Source organism: Formica exsecta, unplaced genomic scaffold (genome assembly GCF_003651465.1).
Source record: "Formica exsecta isolate Colony F162 unplaced genomic scaffold, ASM365146v1 scaffold227, whole genome shotgun sequence".
Taxonomy (NCBI): Eukaryota; Metazoa; Arthropoda; class Insecta; order Hymenoptera; family Formicidae; genus Formica; species Formica exsecta.
In genome coordinates this window covers 21,437-49,188 of record NW_021849565.1, presented here as the reverse complement: position 1 = coordinate 49,188, position 27,752 = coordinate 21,437, and the positions used below count along the sequence as shown (strand labels likewise).

At 32.3% G+C, this 27,752-nt stretch overlaps 1 protein-coding gene and 1 long non-coding RNA gene across 4 annotated transcripts in view; one reads left to right on the top strand and one right to left on the bottom strand.

Moving 5' to 3' along the window:
* LOC115235561 (protein FAM13A) overlaps positions 1-27,752 on the bottom strand; it is a 61,957-nt gene that overhangs the window by 16,725 nt on the left and 17,480 nt on the right. For 2 of the 3 annotated variants that reach the window (XM_029807439.1, XM_029807438.1), the window contains exons 2-5: positions 24,978-25,786; positions 23,074-23,214; positions 21,521-21,902; positions 21,069-21,312 (exon numbers count right to left, since the gene is read on the bottom strand). In XM_029807439.1, the coding sequence (XP_029663299.1) occupies positions 21,069-21,312; positions 21,521-21,902; positions 23,074-23,181 (734 nt within the window). In that variant the 5' untranslated portion in view covers positions 23,182-23,214; positions 24,978-25,786. Of the gene's footprint in view, positions 1-21,068; positions 21,313-21,520; positions 21,903-23,073; positions 23,215-24,424; positions 24,519-24,977; positions 25,787-27,752 lie in introns of those variants that run through there. The other variant, XM_029807437.1, reaches the window with a different exon arrangement.
* LOC115235569 lies at positions 2,215-4,662 on the top strand. The gene is made up of 2 exons (XR_003884051.1): positions 2,215-2,824; positions 3,794-4,662. It is a non-coding gene; the product is annotated as an uncharacterized LOC115235569 (long non-coding RNA).

Genomic DNA, 27,752 nt, shown 5'->3' with positions numbered 1-27,752 from the left:
CGAGTAGAAATTACTATATTAATATAGAGCGTTCTTTCTTTTTTTATCTTCTTGCTTTCTCTACAAAATAAATTTAAGCATTTAAGCCAATTATAAATTATTATCGTATTTTTTTTCGGCGGCAACATCCGCGTAAAAAATCCTGATGACAACATTTCTTAAGTCCTTCAACACAACAAATGAACCGGAGTAACCGGAGTATACCGCTCGCGATGATGATGATGATGCATCGTCATGTGCATAGATCTAATAAATTGCCGGACGGACTCGCATCGATTAATTCCGATCACGAGAAGATAAATGACACAACAAATGTACGTGACAAACCGGAGTATACCGCTCGCGATGATGATGATGATGCATCGTCATGTGCATAGATCTAATAAATTGCCGGACGGACTCGCACGAGATAACTCGATTAATTCGCTAGTGGGCGGTTAGAACGACTTGTGTGTCTGTAAACTTTGTTGTGCACAGATTAATGTCAATTAACATGAACGGGGGCTCGTGATAATGTTTACTATGGGACCAGTATATCTTCTGAAATAATCTCGATGCAACTTGTTTACGTTGAAAAAGCACAGATTCGCGCAATCTTTGTCTCAAGATTGATGATACGTGTTAAAAAATAAAAATCTTTTATTTATAAAAAAATATTGAAAAATTAAGCAAAAAATGAAAGCAATATATAAATTTGCTGCATAACTATAAAGATATTAAAATTTTGAAATATTTACAATTTTTTCTAGTATAACATTTTAAAATATTTTAAAAAAAAATTAATTTTTTCTCGCATTTATTATTGCATTAAAGATATTAAGCATCAAATTATAATATTACCGAAAGAAGATTACAATCATCAAACACACATTCTGTTTGCACACTTGTTCATAACACGGCTTCTAAAAATAATGGGTCATTTATCGCGTCAGCGATTGCAACCGTCTATCCCTTATATAAGAATTTAGCCGGCGTGAGCGACATTAAGGTACATAATAAGCGATCCAATCCAATGCAATTTCACGTGACGCTTATGCTTATATCATGGTTAATAAATTTCGATTAAGGAAGACGTGGAAATCTACTCTCCGCACGTTCCACTACATTCTAACGAGACTCGACTCTTTCACAAATTACTGCGGATTTACTGCCATTTGACGAGATGATGCATCGAGTGATCAATTGCACTTTAACGTATCGTGTTGTTCCTTTATTTGACATTGTAATCTCGTAGAAAATAGAAACAAGAAATATTTTAGAATTTTAATTATCTTACAATTTAAATTAATAAAAATTGAATTGATTTTAAAATCTGATATATACAAAATATACGGTTATGGCATAAAGATAAAAATATCATGAAAACTATTCTCACACATAACATGACAAAATCAGATTATCAAGTCATGAGATAATATAAAGAGTTTGAAAATTTAGAATCATTCTTGTGCTATTAAAATTAGAGATAAATATTAAAAATTAATAAAGATTAAAAATTTTATATGAGATTTTAAATTTTTGTTATTACTACATTTTACGAGATAAGCCATCCTTTGAAAATGCTATTAAAATTTCTTGCTATTTATATTTTACTTACAATTAAATACTATTGCATCGTTCATTTAATATGGGCGATAAGTTTATTGCATGCTTTTTGCATACGAGTATTCTAGAATCAGTTAAATGCTTTGTAAAGAACGTTATGACTTGAAACTATAGCATTCATAAAATATTATAAAGCCAATTTTCTTACTTCTGCTTTAATGTAGCATAAAATTGATGTCTTTCAACATTTATCGTAACGGGAATGAATGACATTCATTGATTCAAAAACAGATTTTGTATAATTCAAATCCGTTACTTCTCTATAGAGAAACTCGTGACAGAGTTTCAGAAAGTCACTTATATTCAGGATTTTTCAAGCCAAAGTAATCTCAATTTATCATGTTTATTTCTAACGATAAAAGCGCGTAATAAATGTAATTTCTTTTCGTAAAGAAATAACATCTTTTTGTTTCTTTAAAGAAGAAATAGAATTAAATATACCAAAATTGTAACGATTTCAAATCCTTCGGTTCGTATCACTTTGCTTCCGATTGCCTCGTGATCGCTGTCGATCCGCGAGAGAGTAGGGTAAAGCGGAGCGGATCGCGACAAGCCATCATCGTTATCGCTGCGCAAAATTATGCTAAATGTGCAACTCACGGATACGCGGGTCCCCCGCTGTCGCGTGTCATGCTCATGTAATCGCGAGCAACTTTCTTTTCCAACGACGGGGCACAACGATCGACGGAGGGAAGACGAGTCTCTCGGCGATTCGATGAAACATTTATGTTCGCCCGCACGTGGGACTATACACAGGTGAAAAGACAGAGCAGACAGACAGAGACGCATACACGAGCAATGATGATGATGAGGATGATAATCCAATCGTGAGTATGTACGATCAGGAAGAAGGACGACGATCGCGACGAAAGATGTGCGTCTTGATTGACGAGTTATTGCCTCTATCTTTACTTCAGCGCTTTCCCTTGGAGGAACGCACTCTCTTATAATCGAGAATAGCGCCTTTTGCGCCTTTTCCGCTTGTCGATAGTCTGCCAGCAACTGCATAGTAACACAGATAACACCGTCTTTACACGCCGGTCGATATCGCCGCGCGATTATTTAGTCACTGACATTCCGCCGATGACGTCTGTAGTGGTCGATACAGAGTGATTTGCCTATAGTCGTACTAACTCGTCAATTGATTCTAACTTTCGAATAGATGACTTAATTGAAGCATCGATGGTACAATGACACAGAACTTAATTGAAATTTTGATGTAAGCATGATAACAAGGTCGAAATAAGTTTTCTCTGAATTGAAAGGAACTCTGTCTCTGTCAAGATTAATATAGGATTGGAGAATTTATATAAATGCAAATATAAAAATATTTTATTTCCGGGCATAAATATTATTTAACACGAGGTAACTTTAGCTTTAGATTTCTATTTTTTGCAACATTTATTTAATAATAATCATCAAAAATTATTTACTTGTGTATAATCAAAAATTGAATCGACTGTATATAATGCGAATTGTCCAACATCAACGATTGCAATAATATTGACTGTATGGATGTTGCAGCCGCGAATGCTATAAATGTTATGCTGAAAGCTATCTTCTTTTATGAGGTTCAAAGATAAATTGATCTTTCTTCATTTTTTAAATAATTAAAATGATAACAAAACGTAATAAATTACAAAAATTTTATGCGAAAATCTCATTATCAAAATAATCCCAGAATCCTGGAAAAAATCGCCCGGAAAATGTTCCTTCAAAATATACAGAATATCTCGAAAGCTCCAATTTTAACATCGGTGACTTTGATTTCGACTTAAATCATATGAGTAAATTTAAATCAATTTTGAATCCCAAAGTATACTCTACGTATAAAAATGCTTATACGCCGAATATTTATTAACTTACATCATTTTAATTTTTACGCAATTTAATACTCACGAGTCGATGTGTTATCAATCGATCAAACTCGTGGCAATTAACGATAGATTGAAACTGTATTAAATCCAATTATCCGAACTACAATCTTACCCGCAACAGAGCTGGACAGAGAAAATTCGGTCAACCAGAGTTAGCGTTCTCGGAAGCGTTTGTAACCGCAAATAAGCTTTATTCCTTGATTAACGATCTTCTAATCACAACGAGCGCGAATAATTAAAGACAGATGAGGAAATTATCGCGTCACGCAGATGATTCTTACATAGCACTGTTTAACGTTTACGTTTTTCAGACTGTGTCTGCTCCTTTATCCCGAAGAGAGAAGAGGAAAGCGTCAAGGACGATTTTCGCGTTTAACTTCCACGTTCACGGACACGCCGCCGGTATCTCTCTTTCTCACTCGTATAATGTATACACGATGCTGGCGAAGAACCGACTGTGCCGCTTTGCCACTCGGATCCTCATCTATATCCACCCGCGCTTGTGCGCGCCGTCGCTCTGTTCGTGCACGTGACAGAACGTTCGGTACACGCGAATGTTACAACACTTAATCGCAGAGATGAATTCGGAACCAATCTTAGATTAATTGGAGCAATCAGCTCCGGAAATAAAAGATTGCCTATACATATGAATATCACATCAGCCTTCATATTGCGTAATACATATTGCGTATAGATTTTTTACTTGTAAAGTATAAGAAAGAATATAAAAAGTTGCCTGTCATGTAGATTATAATAATATTCGAGTCGAACTAACTGAAAAAACGGCGATAAATCTGATAGAAATTGCGCGAAAAATACGGCGTCCTTTTCGGAAATCACGTTGAAAAATCGTGCACGAGATTCTTTCGATCGTGAGATGCAATCGTAAAGAATTTTGACAATGGATTATAAAATCGAGAAGAAAACCGATGTCCTTCTTCTTTTTACGACCGGTTGACAGGCCGAGTTGTAGCAGTTTCCTACACACGTGCGATGTGTATGCATTGAGAGAAACACAAATGTCTCGAAACCGGTTTTCGAAGCTCGTCCCCGGTTGCCATAAGCTTTATGGCCGAAAGAAAGCAAGTCTCGAGAATCTCAATGCACCACCTTCGATGCTGTGCACAAGAAGCTTGAAGTTTGGATGTCGATGTAAATGCATTTTTTAATTTTCCCAAAATATCAAATATTCTAACAAAAAAAAAAAAAAAAAAAAAAAAAAAAAAAAAAAAAAAAAAAAAAAAAAAATTCAAGGATAAAATTATTATTAAAACTCTTTATAATGATATGATCAAAAATTACAAAATTGAATTATAAAACCAATTTTCTGAATAAGACTAAATTATATTATTGAAGTTCTTTTCAATGTGTAGACAAAATTCATTAAAACATAAAATATTAAGTACACAATCATGTTATTTTCCTGTAAAATATGTAAAATATGTCTTTACATTTTTGCATGATAAAATATTTTTGTATATAGCTCCTCTTAATATATTATCTAAGTTCTACTTAAAATGGAATCGCTTGAAAGATGAAAAGAGATATATTTTTGATATGCAAAAATTAGAATATTTATTCCGTAATGCACAAGAAAAATCGAGCTTCATGTCAATCAATCATTTCTAACAATGCACCAGCTATTATTTATCCGCAGTCAATCAATCCAGAATTCTCAATTCTCAATTCGGATACGGCGCTATTATACGACAATATTTGTATTATTAGAGGGGGATGAAAAATAGATCAAATGTCGCGAAATGACCGAATAATTTGCTTCTATGAAATTACGTTGCAAAATTACATCATTTGAATAAACGCACGAACGAAGAAAAGAGCGATGCAATTGCAAGCTCGTCGCAGCGAGTTCTGGACAGTTCAAAAGAAGAATAAGCTTGTTTGCGTCAATCATCTGCGAGTATGCGAATAGGTAATCTATGTATTCGATTGTGTATAATTATCAGTTTATGACAAAATAATTTCACAACCGAGCGTTTGCTATGCAATAAAAACTGGCAATATCTTTAGGAATTTTTAGTAACACCAATTTTAAATGCATCCAAGACTTTGTATAGAGAAAGATTCTCACACATTGGATTATTTTATTTTATTTATTAACTTGCAGAGCTTGTTTTCCCGATAACAATAATAAATATGCCAAATCGTTATTAATTTACTATCTTTTGTTACTTCTCAAAGATGTACAAGATTAAATCGCGATGAAAATGTCGCAAGAGTTGTCGGAAAGACGATTCACCTTAACGATGCAGTGCTCATTTTAGCACATTTATGCGATATGTACACGACATGCGCATAATTCGTAGCTGCAGTAGTGCTCGTCGTGCCGAATGCGATCTTTATGTCTGTATGTTTCGCGATCGCGCGAGCATTCGGTATCCTTGACGTCAACGGCTCTATTTTCGGTCGTCGTCGGCGTACATTTAGCACCGCGAGTGTACGTCGTAAAATTTACAACGACGATTGAATGTGAACGAGCTCTGTATTCATCATTAAATTGCAATTTATGAAGCTTTCTTTGTCCTAAAAGCGTAAGGAGAATTTCCTTAAACCGTAAATTTGTAGCTAACAAAAAGAAAACGCCGCCAATGAAATAGAAGAAAAATGCTAAAACTAATTATTTTTACAAGTCTCGTTTGAAAAGTCAGCATATCCCAACAAGTCGAAAAGAAATCTGTATTTTGATTGCGTGATTTACGATCGCATATTTCGAATCGCGCAATAAGTTAATTTCTGACATTTTCGAAAAAAATCGAACAAGTGTGGCAGATCCAAAATAGTTTACTTCACATTTTGTGATCTCTCCCTGTAATCCCCCAACTTTTTTTCTAGAAGATTCCGAATCATGATGAAAATGAATAAGGAATTCCCGCTTCATCGTGCAACATAGCTATATCGGCGCGATAAAAAAATTATGATCAAAACTTCCGAGCATTTAGGCACGCGTTATAAGATAGTTAACGTAATCGATTTATGCCCCATTTACGCGCGGAAGTTTGCGATTGGTACCGTTGATTTTCTCAAATCCAATAGCTTTAGATTTTCGAGAAAAATAGTGTCGAGTGATTTGCGTCAAAAATTAAACTGTATATACGTTTAATCTCTCTCTCTCTCTCTCGTCTTTTATATATGTATATAATATTGCATTAATATATTAGTAGTAATTATACACATTATTTTTCCTAAAAATGTAAAAACTTTTTCTGTAGAAATCTATGTTAGCAATTTATTGACCGCTTGTGTCACGAATAAATATACTATTCTTGTATTACTACAGCTGCAGTAGCACGGCATCGAAACCGAAATACACATAAATTCCATGCTTGATTTGTGCGATCGATCTTTTAGCCTGTATCGAGTCGGAAAAGTGGCTGCACTATTTTCGTTGCCAGACGCGTGTCTCGGCATCGAAACCAGTATTTTCCAACCGGATGTTTCTTCTGGCCGTTCGTATCAGGTTGTTAAAGTTCGACGAAATTTGTTAGGAAACGTTTCGTCATTCTTGGACTTCTGCCTGAGACGAAACAAAATAACCGACAGGCAAAGATGCACCATCTTATGCACTGCTTTGTTTTCTGTTTTCTACAGAAAAAGCTATTTCTTCCAAAGAAAGAATCTTACAAATTATAAGTTTTTTAACCTCGATCTTGAATTACTTTACGTTTGATTTTTTTCTAAACATTTTACTTGAAATTTTATAGTTAAATTGTTTAATTATATATATAAACAAATTAATAAATAAAATATATTAACGAGAATGATAGATTTAGAGTAAATGTTTACCGGGAGAGAATGCAAAATCATCGTGAGCTAGCCGGTTCAACGACATCAAATTTAATTGTAATAAAAAATTAGATGAGATTAAATGTGACACGCGATGAACATTAATATGACATTACCGGCTATAGTAACTGTAAACGCTGTAACTAATAAGTAAAAACGTATTATAACAAAAGACACACACACTTTATTTATTCATTTATTAAATTTATAAAATAAAGTATTATCTTTCGAGAAAACGTTACTTTTCAGAATATCCCAAAATTGTCATCAATCAAAATTTTATAGCTTGTCGCAAAATTCAATTCTGTAGCATCAAATATTTTGTCACAATTATTTAAGTAAGAATCAAAATAAATAAAAATAAATAAAAATATTAAATTATAAATTAAAAATCAATTGTGATTAATTAAAAAACAGAGATCGCTCAGTATTAATTTTGGTTATCAAGATTTAAATTAATTTTGATTTTTATCGGTAAATTCTCCCGCAATAGATATCAATAGCATTATTTTTCTCGATCTATATTTTGATAATACTAAAGTGATATTTGATAGTTTCGGGACATCTCATACTTGCAGCAATTTGATCAGTATTTTCCTACGGTCGGATCGGGTGCCAAGGTGTGAGAATACTTTTTTGCTTTCCCGGGGAACACATCATCATCCAGTTCAGAATATAGACGCGTATTCAAGGCCGAAGGAGTGTACACGCGTAGGTGCATTGTGACTCATTCGTCCGTAAAGATGAAAGAAATAACACGCCTAAAAATCACAAACACGAGAAAAAGAAACGATCGACAACAGATTCATTTTTTAATACCCCCATCGATGTAACGTATCCAAAATAATAATCTTGAATCGAGGGTAGAATCAGAGGGATTGACAATGGATGCAAAAATATAATATAAAGGATACAGGGATACACAAGGAATACACAAAGGAATTTAGAGTTTTGGGTACGTTAGTGTTGAAAACGACCGAAAAAGACGTTACAATTTTGAAAATTACACGGTTTGGAACAGTTATGTCTGGAATATACCGCAGAAAAACATATTATATTATATATAATATATAATTATAAAAATCTATATGTATGTGTAGATGTGTATGCAGTTATTGCACAAAATTATTGTACTATATTTCCGGACGTTATCAATCAAAAAAGAATTCAAAAATTATAAATCTCATCTTCAGATCAAAACATACGTATATATCGGAAAATAAATTTCGCAGAAAAAAAAGAGTTCTGTCGAATCGTCTATTATTAACTCACCTCTACCAACCCGCCTATTATCGTTCATTACTCGTAGACTTTGCCGGAAATATTGTCACGGCATTTATCGCGCGTTGCAGTAGCTGTTAAACCTCGTAACAATCCACATAATAACGACGACAAATATTCACGTATTTACTATTATTAGTAGTTCGTTATCTATTTTAGTACTGCAGTTTATTACTCGAAAATGTTAATGTCAATTAGCAGCTAATTGTGTGTATATGTATGTATGTATGTATGTATATGTATATATATAAACATTTTATTGCGCGCTTAATAATCGCAAAATTATCGCGCTATATATATATAGACGACACAAGGTACGAATCACAAGATACAAAAAATACAAAAAAGCCTTATCGCTCCATCCGATAAGTTGCGAGACATATCACGTATTGAATAATGTAATTAATATCGTTGCAATAATATATCCCGCGCTATAATTTTGCGATTAGTAATCGTGCAATAAAAACATTCACTTGCATTCCTAAAGATGTCTTATCAGTCGTAAAGATTGTTATAGTTTCTAGATGATCATAATGGATCAGTAAACCAGTCGTATACAGTGTACTTTATCCCCCCCCCCCTCTCACTCTATGATATTCTTTCGCTTTTTTTCCTCTCTATAATTATGTAATTCATTTTACATTCATCGATCATTATTCAATGGCGAATCGACAGGACAAACTGGCAAGGAGTCCTTAAAACTGCTCCTTTTGTTCAATCTTAAAATCTTTTATCCTCTACACACTTTTTTCTCTTTAAATATTTGATAAATCTTTATTTTTAGCATATAATATCAAAAAAACATGTTATATCCATATTAAATATTACGTTTTGAGTTTCGAGAGCACGTTTCTCAGAAGAGTTAAATATAAAGTAGATTAGTTATACAAAAAAAGAAATTTGAATACTATCAAGAGAGTTAAATAAAAAAATAGTAAATATAGATAAGAGATAATATAAAATATATATCATTTATAAAAAGAAATATATAGAAATATCAGATATCTATATATTAGTGTTGTAATAAAAAAACATATCTCTCTCTTTAGATCTTTGTAAAACTAATTTTTAAGAACAGTACAAAAATAGAAAGATTGCGAGAAATGTACAAAGCTGTGAAAATATTAATGTCAACATTTCGTACGCGTCTTAATATTTGCGCTATATTCGGTGAGAATCAGATATTTCGAGTTTTGACAATGAGACAAAAAGACGAGATATGCATATCATAAAGTGTCACGTTAACAACAAGGTGACATACGCTTGTTTTCAACTCGTCAAAACCGGAAAGGAGCAGTTACAGGTGAAGGTTCCCTGGTAGACTCCCCGCCTGTGTGTCTCTCGTTTTATTTTCCCTCGTATCAGTCGACGTCTTATCAACTCGTGTCAACACAGAATCAGGGTCTCGCCCCTGCAAACTCGGCTCTATTTCCGGACCATAGCAGCTATTTCTATCGAAGTTTACACGATCGTCTAGTTCACGGCGATTGTGGTGAGTTCGATAGATTCGCGCTGACGTCAAAAACACAATGTGCCGTTATAATTGATTTTTTATCCAAATATTGATAACAATTTGCAAGATCATTAAGTTCCTCTTTGAAAATAACAATAAATGATTTGCTTCATTCATCCAAAGCACTAATTATAAATTCTAAAAATTTACAAATTAACAAACACACATATTAAACAAAATAAAATTCAAATATTGATTTTTTATTTATGACCATATTTCCAAATCAATTTGTCTCGTTACAATTGCAAATATTCGGTACTCTTGCAAAAAATCACTTTTTCACGCCAAAAAAATTATTTTTGAATGACAAGATAAAAAAACTAAAAATTTGTTTCTAGTGATGCAATAGGAAGACATCACGTGTCTTTGTAGTAGAGTCGCTACGGTATGAAATGTGGCCGGAGACCGTCAATGCTTAAAACGAAATCCTGGTCAGCTGCCAGGATCATATTCACAGAGTCGCGCGCGTGCGAGAAAAAGAGATATTCCAGTCAACTCCTCGCATACGTTGAACCGAAGAAAACTGCGCAGTTTTCTCCACACCAAGGTAATCTTAAAGAATTGCACCGCGGTCATATCGACATATGGAACCCAACAGCTTGTAACCGCTAAAATTCTCGCATTCTTCGCGGAAAAAAAAGCCCTCTCCTTCACTATGTGTGTGTTTTATACATTTAAAATATTTTTAAATAATAGTTTGTGTATGTTTTGCTTTACATATTTTAAAATTTCGAAGAATCTTAAAAATAAATTTTAAATAAAAATGTACTTTTGGAGAGATGTGGTAGACGATAGCGCAAAAATAGTTTTCTCTTATTATTGATACGCTCGTGCATATTTATTATTACACAAGATCGATAAACGTTATTTTAAATTTCTACGTGATTAGATTAGATCTGATATCGCGAAGTGATATCAAATGAATCGTGAAACTTTCTCGCGTGTAAAAGTTTCCAACAGCTATTTGTCATTAACATCATCCCCTTCACGATATCGTGTTGTTAACTACTTATATATTACACTTAACTTTATAGCTTTATTAAAATTAAATCACAACGGCAACTCTCTTGTAATCATGCAACGAAGAAACTTACCGCGAATAAAAAAGCGATTCTAACCGCGATGGGGAAGAAAAATATTTTTAAGAGCCGCGAGGTTACGACTTCGTTATAAATAACTCTGCTATCAACGTTATTGTCAATAATAATAGCCTTTATACTGCATACCGATACAATGGAATTTTTCTACCAATATTTATTTTCGCTTTATAACATCCATCAAACGTGACCATTTTTCCAGCAGTCTCAACCATTCGAAATACATAGATTACAATTTTTAAGTAAAATTTTCATTTAATTATACCACAATAATATGTTTATAAAATGTTGTTTAACTTATTCTCGAAAGATATTAAAAACAGTTGAAAGACGAAGTGAAATAGTTTCTCTTACTTTGTTATATAATTTTAATTTTAATTTAACTTTATTGTATATATTAAAGTTTTTTCGTAATAACAAAAGTATATTTGGTCATCACTGTGTGTAGTGTGTGATATCACGCATGATTTAGTAGTTCGTTATATCTGCTTTAATTAGCTGATAATTATGGCAATTGATGCACGGAAAATTCATGATATCGCGTGTAATCGATGAGTTTGTTTATTATGCCGCTCTCTTTCTTTGAGATCGATAAAACGCGTAATCGATCCGCGGCTTCCAATTAATTGACGACACTATCCGATTTCCATGTATCGCGTATCATGTCATTGTTGGCGATCGAATTGGCTCAGAGAGAAATCGGAGTGCCTCGTATTTCGCTCACACGCTCACAGGTATTGTAATCAAATGCGCCACAAAACCCACGAACAAGATAATTTCGGCCGTGAGGCAATATGCTAATAACGATTTTTATTGCTGCTTTTTATTTACGCATCGAATGCAAAACGAACGCCGATTATAAAAGCTAAAAACAATTGCGCGTGCTTAACGCACAAAAAAAATAATTTTACCGCGTTTTTATTCCTCCCATCGCGGCAAATCCTCCCCCTTAATCTTTCTCCCCTTCCCTCCCCCGCAATGCTTTCGAGATATCAAAGTCACCCTGCGCATAATTTTCTTCTTATCTTATCACGTAATAATGCAGAGACTGATTCGTTGTGCTTATTTATTCTATTCTATTCTTATCTAGACTGTATTGCGCTGACGGGATGAAAATTTAATTCGCTCTCTATATTTCATTACTGAGAAATTTACATTATTGAGAAATTCTTAGATAAGCTAAAAATTATATAACGCATGAGAAAATTGAAAATTAAAGATAATAAAGAGATAATGTCCATTTTGAGGAAAATTTATGAATGCAGTAAATGTATTTTCTTAATAATCTTTGGCAATTATTTTATGCAACTGTTTGCAAAATTGCATATTGATTTCTCCCAAGATAGTATGTGTAAATATTTTTGTTTCATTATTATTTATTATTTATTATTATTTATTATTATTTATTATTCATTATTATTTATTTCATCCATTTGTGCTTTAAATTAAAGTTAAAAAATTCGATAAGAGATTAATTCAGAATTTATTTTTGCTACATGTTATAACTTTTTATACATCTACAAATCTACATAAAAATTAAATACACCTATTATATTCTTTATGTACAATATCTTTGTATAATTATTAAAATACTTAATTCATATACTCATTAAAAAGAAAAAATATAAACCCAAACATAACTTGTCAAAACTTTATCTCTAAGATATACGTTTTCTTTTATACTACTTGCCAAACTAAGATTAAAGAAGTTGCTTGTAACTTTGGCTCGATTTTTAAGCAGCGTGCCAGAAATAACAACGCTAACAAGTATAAGAGATCATTTAAGCAACACGTGAACAGAGTATAATTGAATGCCTTCCGTCATGAGCTAACACGAGCTGAGATCAAAATGTTCGACGATGCAATTTGCACTTATCAACGTACATGCGCATGATTTGTCGACATTTCAGAATAGCAGACATAAACTTATTAATCGATCTGACCTAATTATTGCGTTACATATGACGTTACGAACCGACGAATGTGCAATTTGTCTTACAAATCAGCACATTTATCATCCCGTGTCACATAAATTCTAGAAGTTTTTGCAGACTCTTTTAATTTATATGCGGCTGATATGGAGCTTTTTACGCGTGATTAATGCAAATATTAAATCGTTAATTATTAATAATTCTTTACATTTTACGATAAAAAGCTTACTTAGATGCTGCTGGACATTTTTTAAACGCGCACAATTTTTTGTTTAAAGTCGCGTTTGCAATTTTTATTTGTCCCGTTTGAAAAGTTGAACAAAAATTTGCGACCGTCGCAATATGTTGTTAAAATGTGTTGACGTAGCGGAAATTTTTATTCGCTAATGAAAGGCTATTTCATTCTGTTACAGCTTGAGATTATTAACAGCACTTGTTAGTTTATCACCGAGAAACTCGATTGTCTCGCTGTCGATCAACGTACGAACAATGTACTCATATTGCATCGACTGTATAATCAATGCGTATTGCGTTATCGATTAGATGCGATTGAGAGAACGGTTTTGGAGCTCGTTCAAAGCGATCGACTGAGATAGATAAAGCGAACACAGAACTACCCATAGCATTATGAATATTCACGAGATATCCAGCAGCTCGATTGTGTTTGCATATATTAGTCTGTAAATCTTCAGAAGAAACTCCAAATCGGGTAAAAACCTTTCATCAAATGAGTCTCATTAAAGGAACTTGTTTTAACCGGTTTGTAGCTGTACTTGTGCTGCCATCGTTTTCTTTAAAACAACTGAGGTTTTTGATAAAAATTTCTTCAATATTATCACACATGTTAATTACAAAAATATTCTTCTAAAAACAAATACTATAACCATTTTTTGTTAAATTTTTCAGCTTTATAAAATGTTAATCAAATTTTTCAGCGCAGCCGTAAAATTGCTAAAAGTTCTTCCGATATTGCTATTGTACATATGTTGGTTAAAACTTTCTTAAGTAAGTACAATTTAAAATTTTTTAATCTTTTTCTATATCTTGCATAAAATTATGAACTTCATGGAATATAACACAGTTAAAATCGCGATAAAATATGATGATGACATTTCCCAATTAATCTTTCACATAATATAATATTATCTATTTGTATGTGCGGATTTCTGATTAACTATAATTGCAGTTTTATATAATGTGTCAGCCATTTTCAAAAAAGTCGAAGAGATTTTTGGACGCAGACTAAGCTCAGACAGCGGAGACAGCGTGAAATATTCATGCACACGATGCAATATTCACGGACGCTGCTCGTCCCAGCGTCGGAGGCGATGACGCAAGATCCATGAAAACGCATGACCGTGCATAACGCTGATTACCTTAAGCCAATACCCTAAAACGAGGTCTCGATCGATCGAGAACGCAATCTCTCATCTTTCTTTCCTCAGCAATTTACCTATCCATCGGTATTTACTTCATCCTTGCTTCTTTATTACAAAATGCAGCGTATATCAAATAACTGTTATTTATATAAAATAATTCCATTATTGACAATCAGATTGAGATTCGAAACCAAGTTGGTTATTATTTTAATTAATTTGAATATTAACATGTATTATTCTCCGCATTTATTAAGAGTATAAATTATTCAAATATTTTTTTATCATAATATACGAACATATTAAAAATGATTAAAGCAAAGTGTAGAAACGTAAAATACTAATTTTCTGAAGTTATATATCGTATATGAATATAGGAGAGCAATGTGTAAGCATGTAAAAACATTATTAAACTTGATTATACCATTTGATTTTATTGTACAATTTTTATTATATGATTAATATAAATTTTAATATATGAATATGTTATGTAAAATTCTTAGAATTTCTTTTTCAGTTAGTTTACTCGATTTACTCGATCTGTCAATTTAATGTAGCGTAATTTATGTGATTGCACGTAACAAATTTGTTACAAGCGAATTAATTTGCTAGTGAATTTCTCACACTTGATCGCAAAAAAAAAAGTTAATGTGATGTTAATTTCTATCTCTGTCATATATCAGCAGATTTATCTTGTACACATATAATAAAACTCAATAATATATAAATTAAAAATTCACATTACTCTCCTATACTTATACAATATAAAACTATCTTATACGATATAAAATTTTGCAAATTTCCATTTTGCTCCATTCTCTAAAATTTATTCTCTGTTTCAATCATCTTCAATATATTCATATATCATTATAAAAAAGTATTCAAATAATTTAGAATCCTAAATAATAAATGTGATTAATAACTGTTATAATAGAGTTTAATAATTTACCAACGATAATTTGGAAAATTGTAATCATTTGAATAAATTCTAAGTCATTAATAAAACTAACGATCACAGAATGTAATCAATGCCTTTTTTTCAAATTTTTAAATGTTGAACATTATACTCGTATACATATAATTTTATAAATCACAATCGTGAACCGTCTCACAACTTACGCGTATATTATCATTTTACTCGGCTATTGTATCTTGCATCAATGCAGTATAGTTGACCAATTTTGCGTGACCACGGTGATCTCGGCAGGAACGATTAATCTTTTGTAGTTGCTGGTTTTTTCAGGAAAAAGAGCACTGTCCTCCCTTAAAAACGATTATCGCATCACGCTTTAACCGTCACATGCCGCTTATGTGAGTAAAACGGCAATCTTTTCTTTCCAGCGCGCACAACACGCTTAGGTATTTTAATCTAGCTAAGATTAATCGCTCGCTTGCAGTCTCATCTAATTATAATGGAGGATTTTTAATGCACCACTAAATATTATTAATTCTGTAAGTTGTTTCCTTAATAATTTCTATCATCTTTTATAAAAGTTGACAAAAAATTTAATACTGAGTGGTAATTATATTATGCAATAAATATATCAAGTAATAATAATTTTATATAAAATTATAACATTTTTAATCGATTTATTTAAATCTTTATCTAGTATAATTTAAATTTAAATTCTTAATTTAATTGTATTTAACGCCAATTTATATTTTTTATAATTAGACAAAAATATCCGAAATACATCAATATAATGAAATAAAATATTAAAAACAGCGGATATTTTTTTCTCTCAATCTAAGAATCGACATCGTTTATAGAATTTTAATACGGTATGAAATCACTCACACGGTTCCTTTATTTTAAGAAATTTTTTGCGTAAAATTTTATTAATATATCTAGTGAGAAATTTTACGTCGCCTCTTGATTTTATTTTTAGTAAGAGACGCAGAAAGCTGCAATCGATATACTGTGAAGAAAATATAACGGCTATTATATATATCAGACAGGCGACATGCATTAATAATTCATTACGCGCGTAGGATTAAGAAGAGAGAAACTCCTCGGCTTAATTCTCAAGGAGGTGGATTGTTCCGATTTTTCTCGAAGACTCACGACTTCCTGGTCGCTTAACCACCTAATGCACTTCGAGGATTAAAGCGATCTTGCGCACCGCATATATTTCTCGTCTTACGTCAAACTTAGAGGCATTCTTTAATTTAATTTTTATTCTTTAATTTTTTATATATTTTTTATATAATATTAATTTTTTATATAATATTAATTTATGTCTTGATTCCCGCAAATATCTTAGAATTAAAACTATAAGAATTTAACATCTCTTTAATCAAAAATTTGTTCAAAAAAATTAATTTTAATTCTTAATTTTTATGATATTCAAATAATCATTTTGACGATATTCAAATAATCTCGATAAAACATAAATTATAAAGAGACATGTACAGTTATATTTGAATTAATGCAAATAAAAAAGAAAATACATTCTTCCGAAAAATGCAGTTGCGTGTAAAAAGAGAGAGAGAAAGAGACAAAGAGAGAGAGGAAAGGAAGTGCATTAAGCATGCATTCAAGTACGCGCGTCAATGGCGAGCGATTTTGCCACAAGGCCAAGGACCGCGAATTTTTATTAACGTCTAAGTATTGCATTGCTTCAATGATACGGAGTAACGAATGAAATTAATTGTGGAGAAGGTCGCGGATATTCTCGCAGTTTCCGCCTACGTTTGCAATCTGACGCCGGCAATTTACAAATTTCATCCGTGACTTTCCTGCTTAAAAGCTAATTCGCACGAACGCAAAAATAACTCAGTCCAAAACAGCGTCCGTTTAATTTTCGCCGAAATAATTCGTGCGTGAAATTCGGATGAAATTCGCGGGAAATTTTGCTAAAATGAGAATAAATTAAAATATCATCAACTTGTTATTGCTTTAACATACACAATCAAAATGAATATCGAGAGAAAGAACGTGATGTATATATATATTATATCATCTATTATTATTATAAATATTAAAAAAAAAAATTTATATTATTATTTACTTTGTTTATATATTTATATTATCATTTATTTTATTATTAGTCATGGAAACCGTTAGTTTTGATATGTCGTTAACCACTTATAGCTAAAAAAAGAAACTAGATACTGGCATAGATATCATATGTAAATAATTTCTCAATGTTCGTTTGTATTTGGACTTCTGCATTTGTACTGCGTTCCGCGTAATCCGAATCGATCATCGATGCGGTTTAATATGCTTTTTGCGTGATTTGGAAGCTTTTACGCGCAATGAAATCGTACCTGCTTGTACGTGGAACCAGAACAAAAATCCTTCATATGCACGCGAATTCGAGAAATGTCTAGTTCTCTCGCTGTACGTGCATAGAAATTTAACCGAATCTATCGATCCAAGTGCGAAGAAAAACGATAACGATTTATTTATGGATTTATGTATATTTCTTTCAATTATCAATTTATATCAATTTAATTTATCATAATTATTTTGATTTTAATGAAGAACTTTTATAAGCAAAAAACATGTTAAAAAAATGAAATTTTATAATATAAGATATACAGAAGAATATTCAAAATTATATTTAATAGCAAATTAATTGTTTTTCTCTACATTTAGCCCGCTAGATATGCTAAATATACTGAGAATGCAGCCAAGATGAAATTGCAAGTGCACTAGATTCTTCCATCGAGACTGTCTAAGCGGTCAAAACGCAATCGAGGCGAAGAAACGGACAAAAAGAGTGCCCCGGGTTAAGAAATAATAAGCGAGCTCTCTCCCATTGAAGAGATTTTCTCGAATGTAAGTAGAAGAGTCCAATTAGATGGTTAATTGTCGAAGGGCAGACGCGGAAAATTTATTTTGTTTGTGATTTCAATGGGGAATAGTTTACTAAGATAATATGGATCTATCGATCGGTAAACGAATAATTGTTGGAAATGCAAGCAATATTACGATATCGAGACGGTGCGAAAAAATTGAAACGCGAATAAGTGTTTAGATATATGTGTGTAAGCTCGACGCAGTTGCAGAGCGTTTTCTGCAAAGTACACTTTATAATTTATTTCGCAGTGTAATTGGTCGAACACATTCATACGTTACTTTTATGTAATTCACACTGCGATTAATGTATGTACGATAGAGCGACTAGATCGGATTTTCAGATTAATTAACAAAGTCCGGTACTTTGGCCCGTTTATTTGGCTTAGGCAAATATTATACAACCGTGCGTGTATGTGACAACTCTTGTTGAAAAAATAACAAAAAACTAAAACGATTTTCTCTATTTATACAATAATATTTTTTTTTTCAAATTTTAGACCGTTTTATTCAAATTCACAACGCGTTAAAATTACTTGAATTCAAAACAGATGTAAAAATTTTTAAAGTTAAAATAGTTACAAGATTTAATAAAATCATATTATATTAAATTATAGTATTCCATTTAAAAATTATTTTCGACATAATAACATAAACAAAAAATATTTATCTTTTGCAGGCAAACTCAATTTAGATATCAAATTGATATCTAAATATGAAAAATTCTTATAAGATTGATTTATTTCCGTATTCTAAAATTAGGGCGCTTTTATAACCGACTTATTGTTAGTCCTTCCGTTTTTTATCGAACAGATAAAAAATCATATGAGATTTTACGTTGATAAATCTCATTGCTTCATTCGCAAAAATCACGGACTGAAGGATAATGGGCATGCCCAACATACTGCAGTATGTTATCCAACGATGCGTGAATAATTGTTAAGCATGTGAGCATAGTTAAGTCATAATTTATCATGATTTCGCTCCAACAATGTTTTTTCACGATTTCAAGAATATCCGCAAAATTAACGTAAACAATAGCACGTTATGCGAAGATTGAACACAATAACATTTAATACAAATATTCGTTGTTGCTACGAAATATTTGATGTATTATAAAAATAAGATTGTACACGAATTCGGTCTTCATCTCTTAGTAAAAAACGGAACGAACTTTCCGTTCAACCCAATACATATATTCTGTTCCTTAATTTTAACTTAATTAATTATAAATAATTGATAAATTATAATTTCATCTTTTCGTTACTTAAATCACGCGATCTTACGATTCATGCATTATTACTCAATGTATATTATTAATTCCAATATGAAAATAATGTGTAAAATATATTTAAATTGGTGAAAAATTCAAAGCGTGATACGAGATATATTGAAATATAAGAGTCGTTAAAACAATTACTGCCCATAACAAAATGGTAATTAATAATTCTATCTTTTATCGTTTCAATTTTTTGAACGTATAAATCGCTCAAAATATTTAGTTTGGTAAATAGCCATCAATAATCACGATAAAAACAATGAAAAATGCCAAATGCGATCATCTGGAGTAAGCTCTAAAGTCGATCAGGAATGATTAAAGATTGTCGACCCATGTTAATAAATAACTTTCCCATTATTGCGTCTCAACTAGCCATTATCTTGCGACATTATTTTTAAATATTTTATTAACAAAATAAATATATAAAATAGAATATAAAACGGATTAACTTGGGCATTATTGCAAAGCATTTAATAATTATAATCGTTAATGATCGACTTTATTTTAATATTTAACAAACTGCGTACTATAAACTCGGCGTTTGTATTCTAGTGATTAGTGCGTGCGCGATCATGTGTAATTAACCGTGTTTTCGCGTATGAGTGTTGTATGAATTCCATATATAAAAGAGCAGCAAAGAGAACAAATAAGAGAAGAGAAGAAAGCAATCAAATAATGTGACGGAGAGCAATCACGAGATAATTAATTAATAATTTTTTACATTTATTATTTATTATTTATAAAATTAATTACTTATGCCCTCCCCCCTCCCTCCTTTTTGCGATAGTAAATTATTTTATATCATTCTGAATTTTATAACAATTTAAAGCTAGTCAATTATGGATTACGTTTAGACAATTTCAAACTTATTTTGCAAACAATAAATTCGACAAATTTAAGATATTCCAATAAAAGTTAAAAATTTGAGAAACAATATGATATATCAAAAAAACTGACATTGTTAATTTCTTAAAGAGTTTTAATTACTTTTCTGCTATATAATTATAATAAAATCCGTGTTGGTATCATGGTGCATTTATATAAAAATTTAATATTGTTTAAATCTATTTGCAATCTGCGAACGATTAAGTAGCGATTAATTCTGGTATATTTATTTATGATTAGCTACAAATGTTATTAAAAAGTAGAAGTACTTGCATGTTAAATCAACATCCCTGTTTTTAATATCAATTTTCTATTAATTAATAAAAATAATAAATACGAAATTAGAGCAATAAATTAGCAATATTTGATTTGATTTCTCTATCTCTATAAATTCATGTTATTCTTTTATAGCCCGACAGCTACTTTTTCTTGTTTGTGTAACATATCGTGCGTGATCTAATGGTTCTAAAAATAGGAGAAGCGGACCCGTGATCGAAATGAGTTAGACAAATAGACATTTGCTTTTGTTGTCGGCGAGTTACGCAAGTTACTCGCGCGACTTCCTTACGTATTTTTGCTGGTTGCCTCATCATGTTAAGAGAATCGTTAAATATCACTCACCAGTCGGGGAACAGCACCAGCGCCTCGGCGAGAATGTCTCGCAGCAGGGTGGTCGCCGGTGGCACGTGTGGCAGAATGACTGGCGCGAAAACGCCGCAAACACCGGCGCTGCGTCCATGTCGAGCCTCGTAGCGGCTAAGGTAGATCGTCAGGTAGCCGAGTAGATGATAATGCGAGGATGGCAGAGTCAAAAACAGCTCCTTCGTCGAGACGATCCATGAGTCGTGATCGTTCGAGTAACTCTCTGCGTCAAACATTTTCATAGAATTTATTAGAAACGTCGAGAATGAGATAAAAGTTTACACACACAGAGTCGTTTTCTAAAATTATTTAAATAATAATTAAGATCACATCATATTCGATTTGTATGCACCCTGTGTCTTCACAATAGATATCTTGTCTTCCAATAAAATATTCTTATCTCGAAAAAGAAATAGAGTTATGGTTCTTACGAGTGTGTATGTTGATCAGTCTGCCAACGAGGGCAGACGGGACGACGGGCTGCGGCAGTTCCTTCAGATACTGACGGAGGAGAGTCGCGGCGGTTGGCGGACATCCGGCTGCTTCCAGATCGGCGTCGCCTCGACGCTCGAAAGCAGCTCTCAGCCGTTCTGCCAGCCGGGGACTACCGCCCGACAGGCGGAACACCGCCGCGCTCTGAAAGCCGTGCGCCTCGATATAGCTGCATAGCCGATGCACCACGAACGGCACGCCCGTGTCGAGATACGACTCGATCAGCTCTAGCCGGGTGCCGAAGATCCTGCTGGAGCTGGCACCGCGGCCGAGCAGCGAGCCCGCCAGGACGCGCTTCACGCGTGCGAGACGGGACTCGTCCTGAAAAAGGAGAGGTGGGATTCGTTAGGCCGCCTGGGCCTAGCGTGTTTTCATTCCATATACATAATAAAAACAAAAGTATTTAAAATCTAAACTATTATTTTCTTATAATTAAACGAATGCTGTAGAAACGATGCTCTGCAAACGGTATTTTAATAATTAAAATCGTACAAATATGGAATTAATAGATACTCTAAAAAATTTCAAACAATTTAAAAAAAAATTATACATATATATTGAAAATATATAGTATTATATTTGACGTATAAAGTATAAAATATTATTGGGAATATAAAATTTTTTAGAGAAGGAATACTTCTACGCGCGCGTAAATAAATTATAGAACAAATTACAAAAAATATATGTATACAATGTTTTAAGTGTAAAAAGTTTGATGAAATGATAAGTTTTTACTTATTTTTTCTTATTTTTTGATAATTAATTATACGTTAAATAAATATTAATTATCTCTTTTTGCCTATTTATTTAAATGTATCCCGCCAAGTATCGAATATAATTGATATCTCTGATGAGATTTTGCACGACATTTATACGAGTCGTATAAATAATTAGGAATGACGAGAACGAGAAAGCCTAATCGACGAACAGTCCGGATCTAACAACTGGAAAGGCAATGATCGACAAAGTGGAGTAACAAGATAGATATAGATTCTCGTCCAACATAGTAGAAGAACCAGAAAGTTTCTATAACCGTATCTAGAATGTAGAACGACAACTACTGTACGCTATTGTCTCTATCTATTAAGATAGCAGTAGTTATTGTAGATAGAAATTTCAATACAGTAGTTCTTCTCTTATCGCTTATATAGAAAATAGAAATAGATTAACATAAAAGCGCGATAGCTAAAAAATCACGGAGATTACTATCGAGTAAAAAATTACATGCCGTTATTCTTTTAATACACATTAATATTGCAAATTAATAACATTTAATTTTATATATATATTTTAATTTCTAAAATTCATTATTTATTAAAAAATATATATTATATGAGTACGTGTATATATATAAAACAAATTCAACGTTTCATTCAAGGCACAACTCTTTTAGATACGGTTATCGAAGTAAAAAATAATTATTATATTGAAACACATAAGATAGAGATACTTTGCGTTAAGCGTGAAGTTGCAAGTGTCAAAGAAAGATTACCTTATCATGTGCTTGACGAGAGCGCGTGGGGCTTGTTGAAGATCCATGATGATGGTGGTGATGGTGGTGGTGGTGATGATGATGATGTTCTTGCTGAGGACGTCTCATCCCACTTTGTCTGTACTGCGACCCACCGCCGCACTGACAAAAGCGACGAGTACACTTGTTGTAAATCGCATGATATACGTCAATGTGCAAGACGACACAACCATTCAAAAGTTCTTCATTCACTCTATCATCATTCTTACCTCCGAGTAAAATCTCCGATCGCGGTTTATATCGTGGGTAAATCAGAAAAGAGAGATACTGGTAAAAAAAATAAAAACGCTAAACTCTTTCTAATAATAAAGGAGAGAAAAACATAATTTTTTTATAATAGAAAAAAGAAGCATTAATTTTGTAGAAAAAATTAGAAATTAAAAAAGATTTAGAGAAAGAAAACAATCAAACAATATAATTTAGAAAACTTATTTCGCTTATTTATATTGGAGAAGTGAAGGAAAAGCGAACATAAATATATAATAAATATTAATTTAAGTAAAAGAGATATATATATACATTTAAATATATATTTAATAATATATTTAATAATATATATTTTAAATAGCTATATATATTTCAAATATAGAAACAAGATTTAAAAAATAAAGAAAAATTTACCGGTTTCTTTTAATAAGGAATTGAATGTGTCATATTGGTCTCACGCGAGGTAACTGCCGTGTCATTTGCACGATTATGCTGGAGAATAAATAGCATGCCAGTGTATCGACATTGACAGAACAATCGTAAAGTAATTTCAATATTTTCGCAAGCGCACGATTGATGAGCGTCGCACGGCGAGAAACGCGTATTTCATAACATAGGAAAAGCTTCGTTCGAATAGATCGATGAATTGTGAAATGTCATCGTCCTCGCTTCATCAATATCATTTATTACGATAAAAATAAAAGATGCGTCGGCAAACTTTTGTGCCGCTGGAAAATGTATATTAAGCGTGCAAAAAGTTATAGTATATTCTTCAGAAATAATATCTTGAAACTTTGTGAAAAAAAAAATAACTCTTACGTAGCTGCTGTTTGATTTAATTATTCCACATTATTGCGAAGCGATATAATTTTAATATAATTTCTTTGAGACATTTTATTCTATTTATTATGACTCGTAAGAAATTGCTCATCGGAAACGGAGGGGAATTTAACAACTGTCGATTCTCTTAAATAGATAATTGCAAATCTTTTGCGAATTTCACTTAAGCGACACAAAGCGTTAGCAAAAATAACTCGCTGATTTCCTCCCCGCCCTCTTCATTGTACCGATAACCGATATACGGTCAATCACATACACAATTTACCTCGTCACCCATTCTTGCAGGAGAGAAAGGTACGCAATTTCAGGGAATTATTATGAGACAGTTGATGAATGATCGCCGATGATGCTGGGTCGCGACTGATCGCAGCGGACAGGAAAATTTCATGCCGACAAGATTATTCATACACCAAAATTGTGCCAAAATTTCGCGGTTACGTAATCGAGAAGCCAGGTGCGTCAAGATTCTTATGTGTTCTTAATATAAATATGCGACTTCTTAAACTATTATTGCCGACACGACGAATTTACGACGCAAATTGGAAAATTACTGTGAATTGCGAAAGTACTTGTTCTATAAACCACGACGTTTGGATATTTTCCATTAACGAATAATAATGCGATTATTCAAATATACTCTATATGTCTAAGTTAATTAAAATCATATTTTGCCTTTTTATATATTGATTTATAATAAATCAATTAAAGCTAATAATTTATTAATAATTGTGTTCTTCTAATTAATATCGTTTTTATCAAGCATCCCGGAGACACGCATGTTATTATACGATACAAGAATCTTTAAGAGAAACACTCACAATACACTCTCTCGCGGCTCTCCACAGGTTGGTGTATACCGAGCTCAGCGTAGCAGCTGTCTCGTCCTGCTCTTCCCTCCTTCCTTCCCTTCGTTCTTCTTCTGGATTCGCCGTATATATTGGTGATGTCGTCTCTTCCAAATTATGATTGTATTCCTTCGATCCGGCCGATTTGCGCTACCCGGATCACGAATTTATATACCGAATACCGCGAGTAACCCGGGTACCGAACGCGATACCGTATATACACACTTGCTCGTCTGAGATTCGTCTATTTCGTTTATCGGGATTTTAATCTATCTCGACATCATAAAAAAGAGAAATCGTTCTTGTTCGTCTATGTAGTTGGAGGGCAAGGAACGATTCGTGGGGGTGTGGGTGGTGTGTATGCGTATGTGAGTACGTGCGCCAGGGCGAGAAAAATTCTCGCAGCAGAGAGAGAGAGATAGAAGGGCCGTCGAAAAAGAAGAAGTCCTTTTTGCGTGCGCGTGAAAATTTCGAACGACCGTGTTGTCTGTTTTTCTTTTTAATTTTATTTTTACAACGACGACGACGGCAACGACAACGCCGTTGAGCGGAGATCGTGCGACTCGACCAGTAGTTCTGGGTTCATGTCTCTATCACGGCACATCGCACGGAGCCCTTTCTCTAAGGCGAAGGGCACTGCCTATGGCTGCTTCAGGAAGTGAGTCGACACCAGCCGTAGCGTAAGCATCGAGGGTCGGAGCCGAGGGATGAGGTCTAGGTCACCACTCCGCCCCTGGCCCTGACATGGTCTATGTAGCTCCTCCTCGGGCCCTTACTGCACTCTGAAAGCACAAAAGAGATTCTTAGGAATTCATCATTAACCGCCGGGGTGAGATATTTCAAGCGCTGATATAAAGCATGTAGCTAGATTTTCTTTTGTATTCAATTCGAGCTATTTTTCGGACAGTGAATACGTGTATCTATTAAAAATTAAATAATAATTTGTACGACACAAAAAAGTTGATTTTTTGAATAATATAATATGCCTATATAAGTTTGTTTTTTTAATAAAAAATAATTTTTTTTTTTTTATAAGAGAATGGATATCATATCTGAGAAAAATATGATTCAATGAAATATTGCATTTTATAGTTCGATTTTTATCAAAAAAATCTAATTATTTATACTAATTATTTCTTTATATTTATTTATATGTTTACAAGCTGAGGACCTATTATATATGTCAAATAATAACTCTATTATATGCGTATATATATTCGAGTACATAGAAAATAAAGTATATCTTTTAATTTTATCCGCATATAAAACACTCAATCCGATTTTGATTTGATTTTTGATTCTTTCTGCGTGTGTTAGCTTGATATCAACGTATTTAGCGTACGAGCTATAATAAGTTATTGACGTGATATATATTTAAAATCATTTCCGTCTATATAAAGCTTCCGAGCTTTTTGCACGCACAGTATATAGCATATGCATTATTATATTATTTGATATATATAATAGGTTATTAACTTATAAATATGTATAAATAATCAAAAGTTTTTTCGATAACAATCAATCTATAAAATGCAATATTTCATTGAATAATCTTTTTCTCAAGTACGATATAAGTCGATATTTCTTATAGAAATGATTATTTCGTACAAAAAAATTAATTTATATATATTTTGTTATTGAAAAAATCAACTTTTTGGTGTCTTACAAATTATTATTTAACCTTAAATTAGTAAAATGCCATATATTGTAAGAATTACACGATTCTTCGCGACGTGGAAGCCATAGAATCGCGTACCTAATCCTAAACCGATTGCGTAATACGATTCTATTTAATTATAATGATTCATTTAGCGTGCCTAGTTCTGTCCGTTTTTCACGGAGTGTGACCGCGTTTGAAAAATATTATTGTAATCGCAACAAATTCGAAAAATGTGTCTCATTGATTTCCGTTTGTAAAGCATTTTGCCGCAACATGCAATCTGTCCGAAGAGATTATCATAAATATATTATTGCTTTAATAAACCCAATATTGAAAAATTTTAAACATTTATATATGGTATCAGCAGCAAAATAATAATCAATGTATTTATATATCAAAAATAATAATCAATGCATTTATACATCATAGAAGGCTTCAAAACGAATCGCGCGTCTGTCAAGTTTATATCTTTGGTTCATTAATATTTTTATTATATCTTTGATTTATTAATATTTGCGAAGTAAGAATCTTGTGGATATATAGATTTTTTAAAAACATTACACGACGATGAGTCGACGTTAATGTATTTTACAACAGAAGAGTATATAATTAATCGTGGTTATCAGGTTTGGCGATACATGCGACAGCTATGAATTAATTAACGCTTATTCTCGAATTTAATCCATTAAATAATGTCTATCATTTGTCTATTTGCAACACTTGTCATTGTAGTAGCCTGATAACTGTATGTGCTCTTTAATACACCACTTGTTTCTGATTTCGCGAAATACAGCGAGTTATGCCATACAGATTTAATTTGCAAAATTTCAACTCTTGATGTAAATAAAGTTAAATACGAAAAAAATGTTTATATCTAATATCATTCCAATTTTATTAAAATACACTGTTAACTTAAGCCATATAATTTACAAAAAATATAAGAAAATAAATTATTATTATTAACTTAAGCCATATAATTTACAAAAAATATAAGAAAATAAATTATTATTATAATTAAAATTATTATTTTATTATTATTAAAGTATAACAATGTGTATTATACACACATTATGATATTAAACATATAA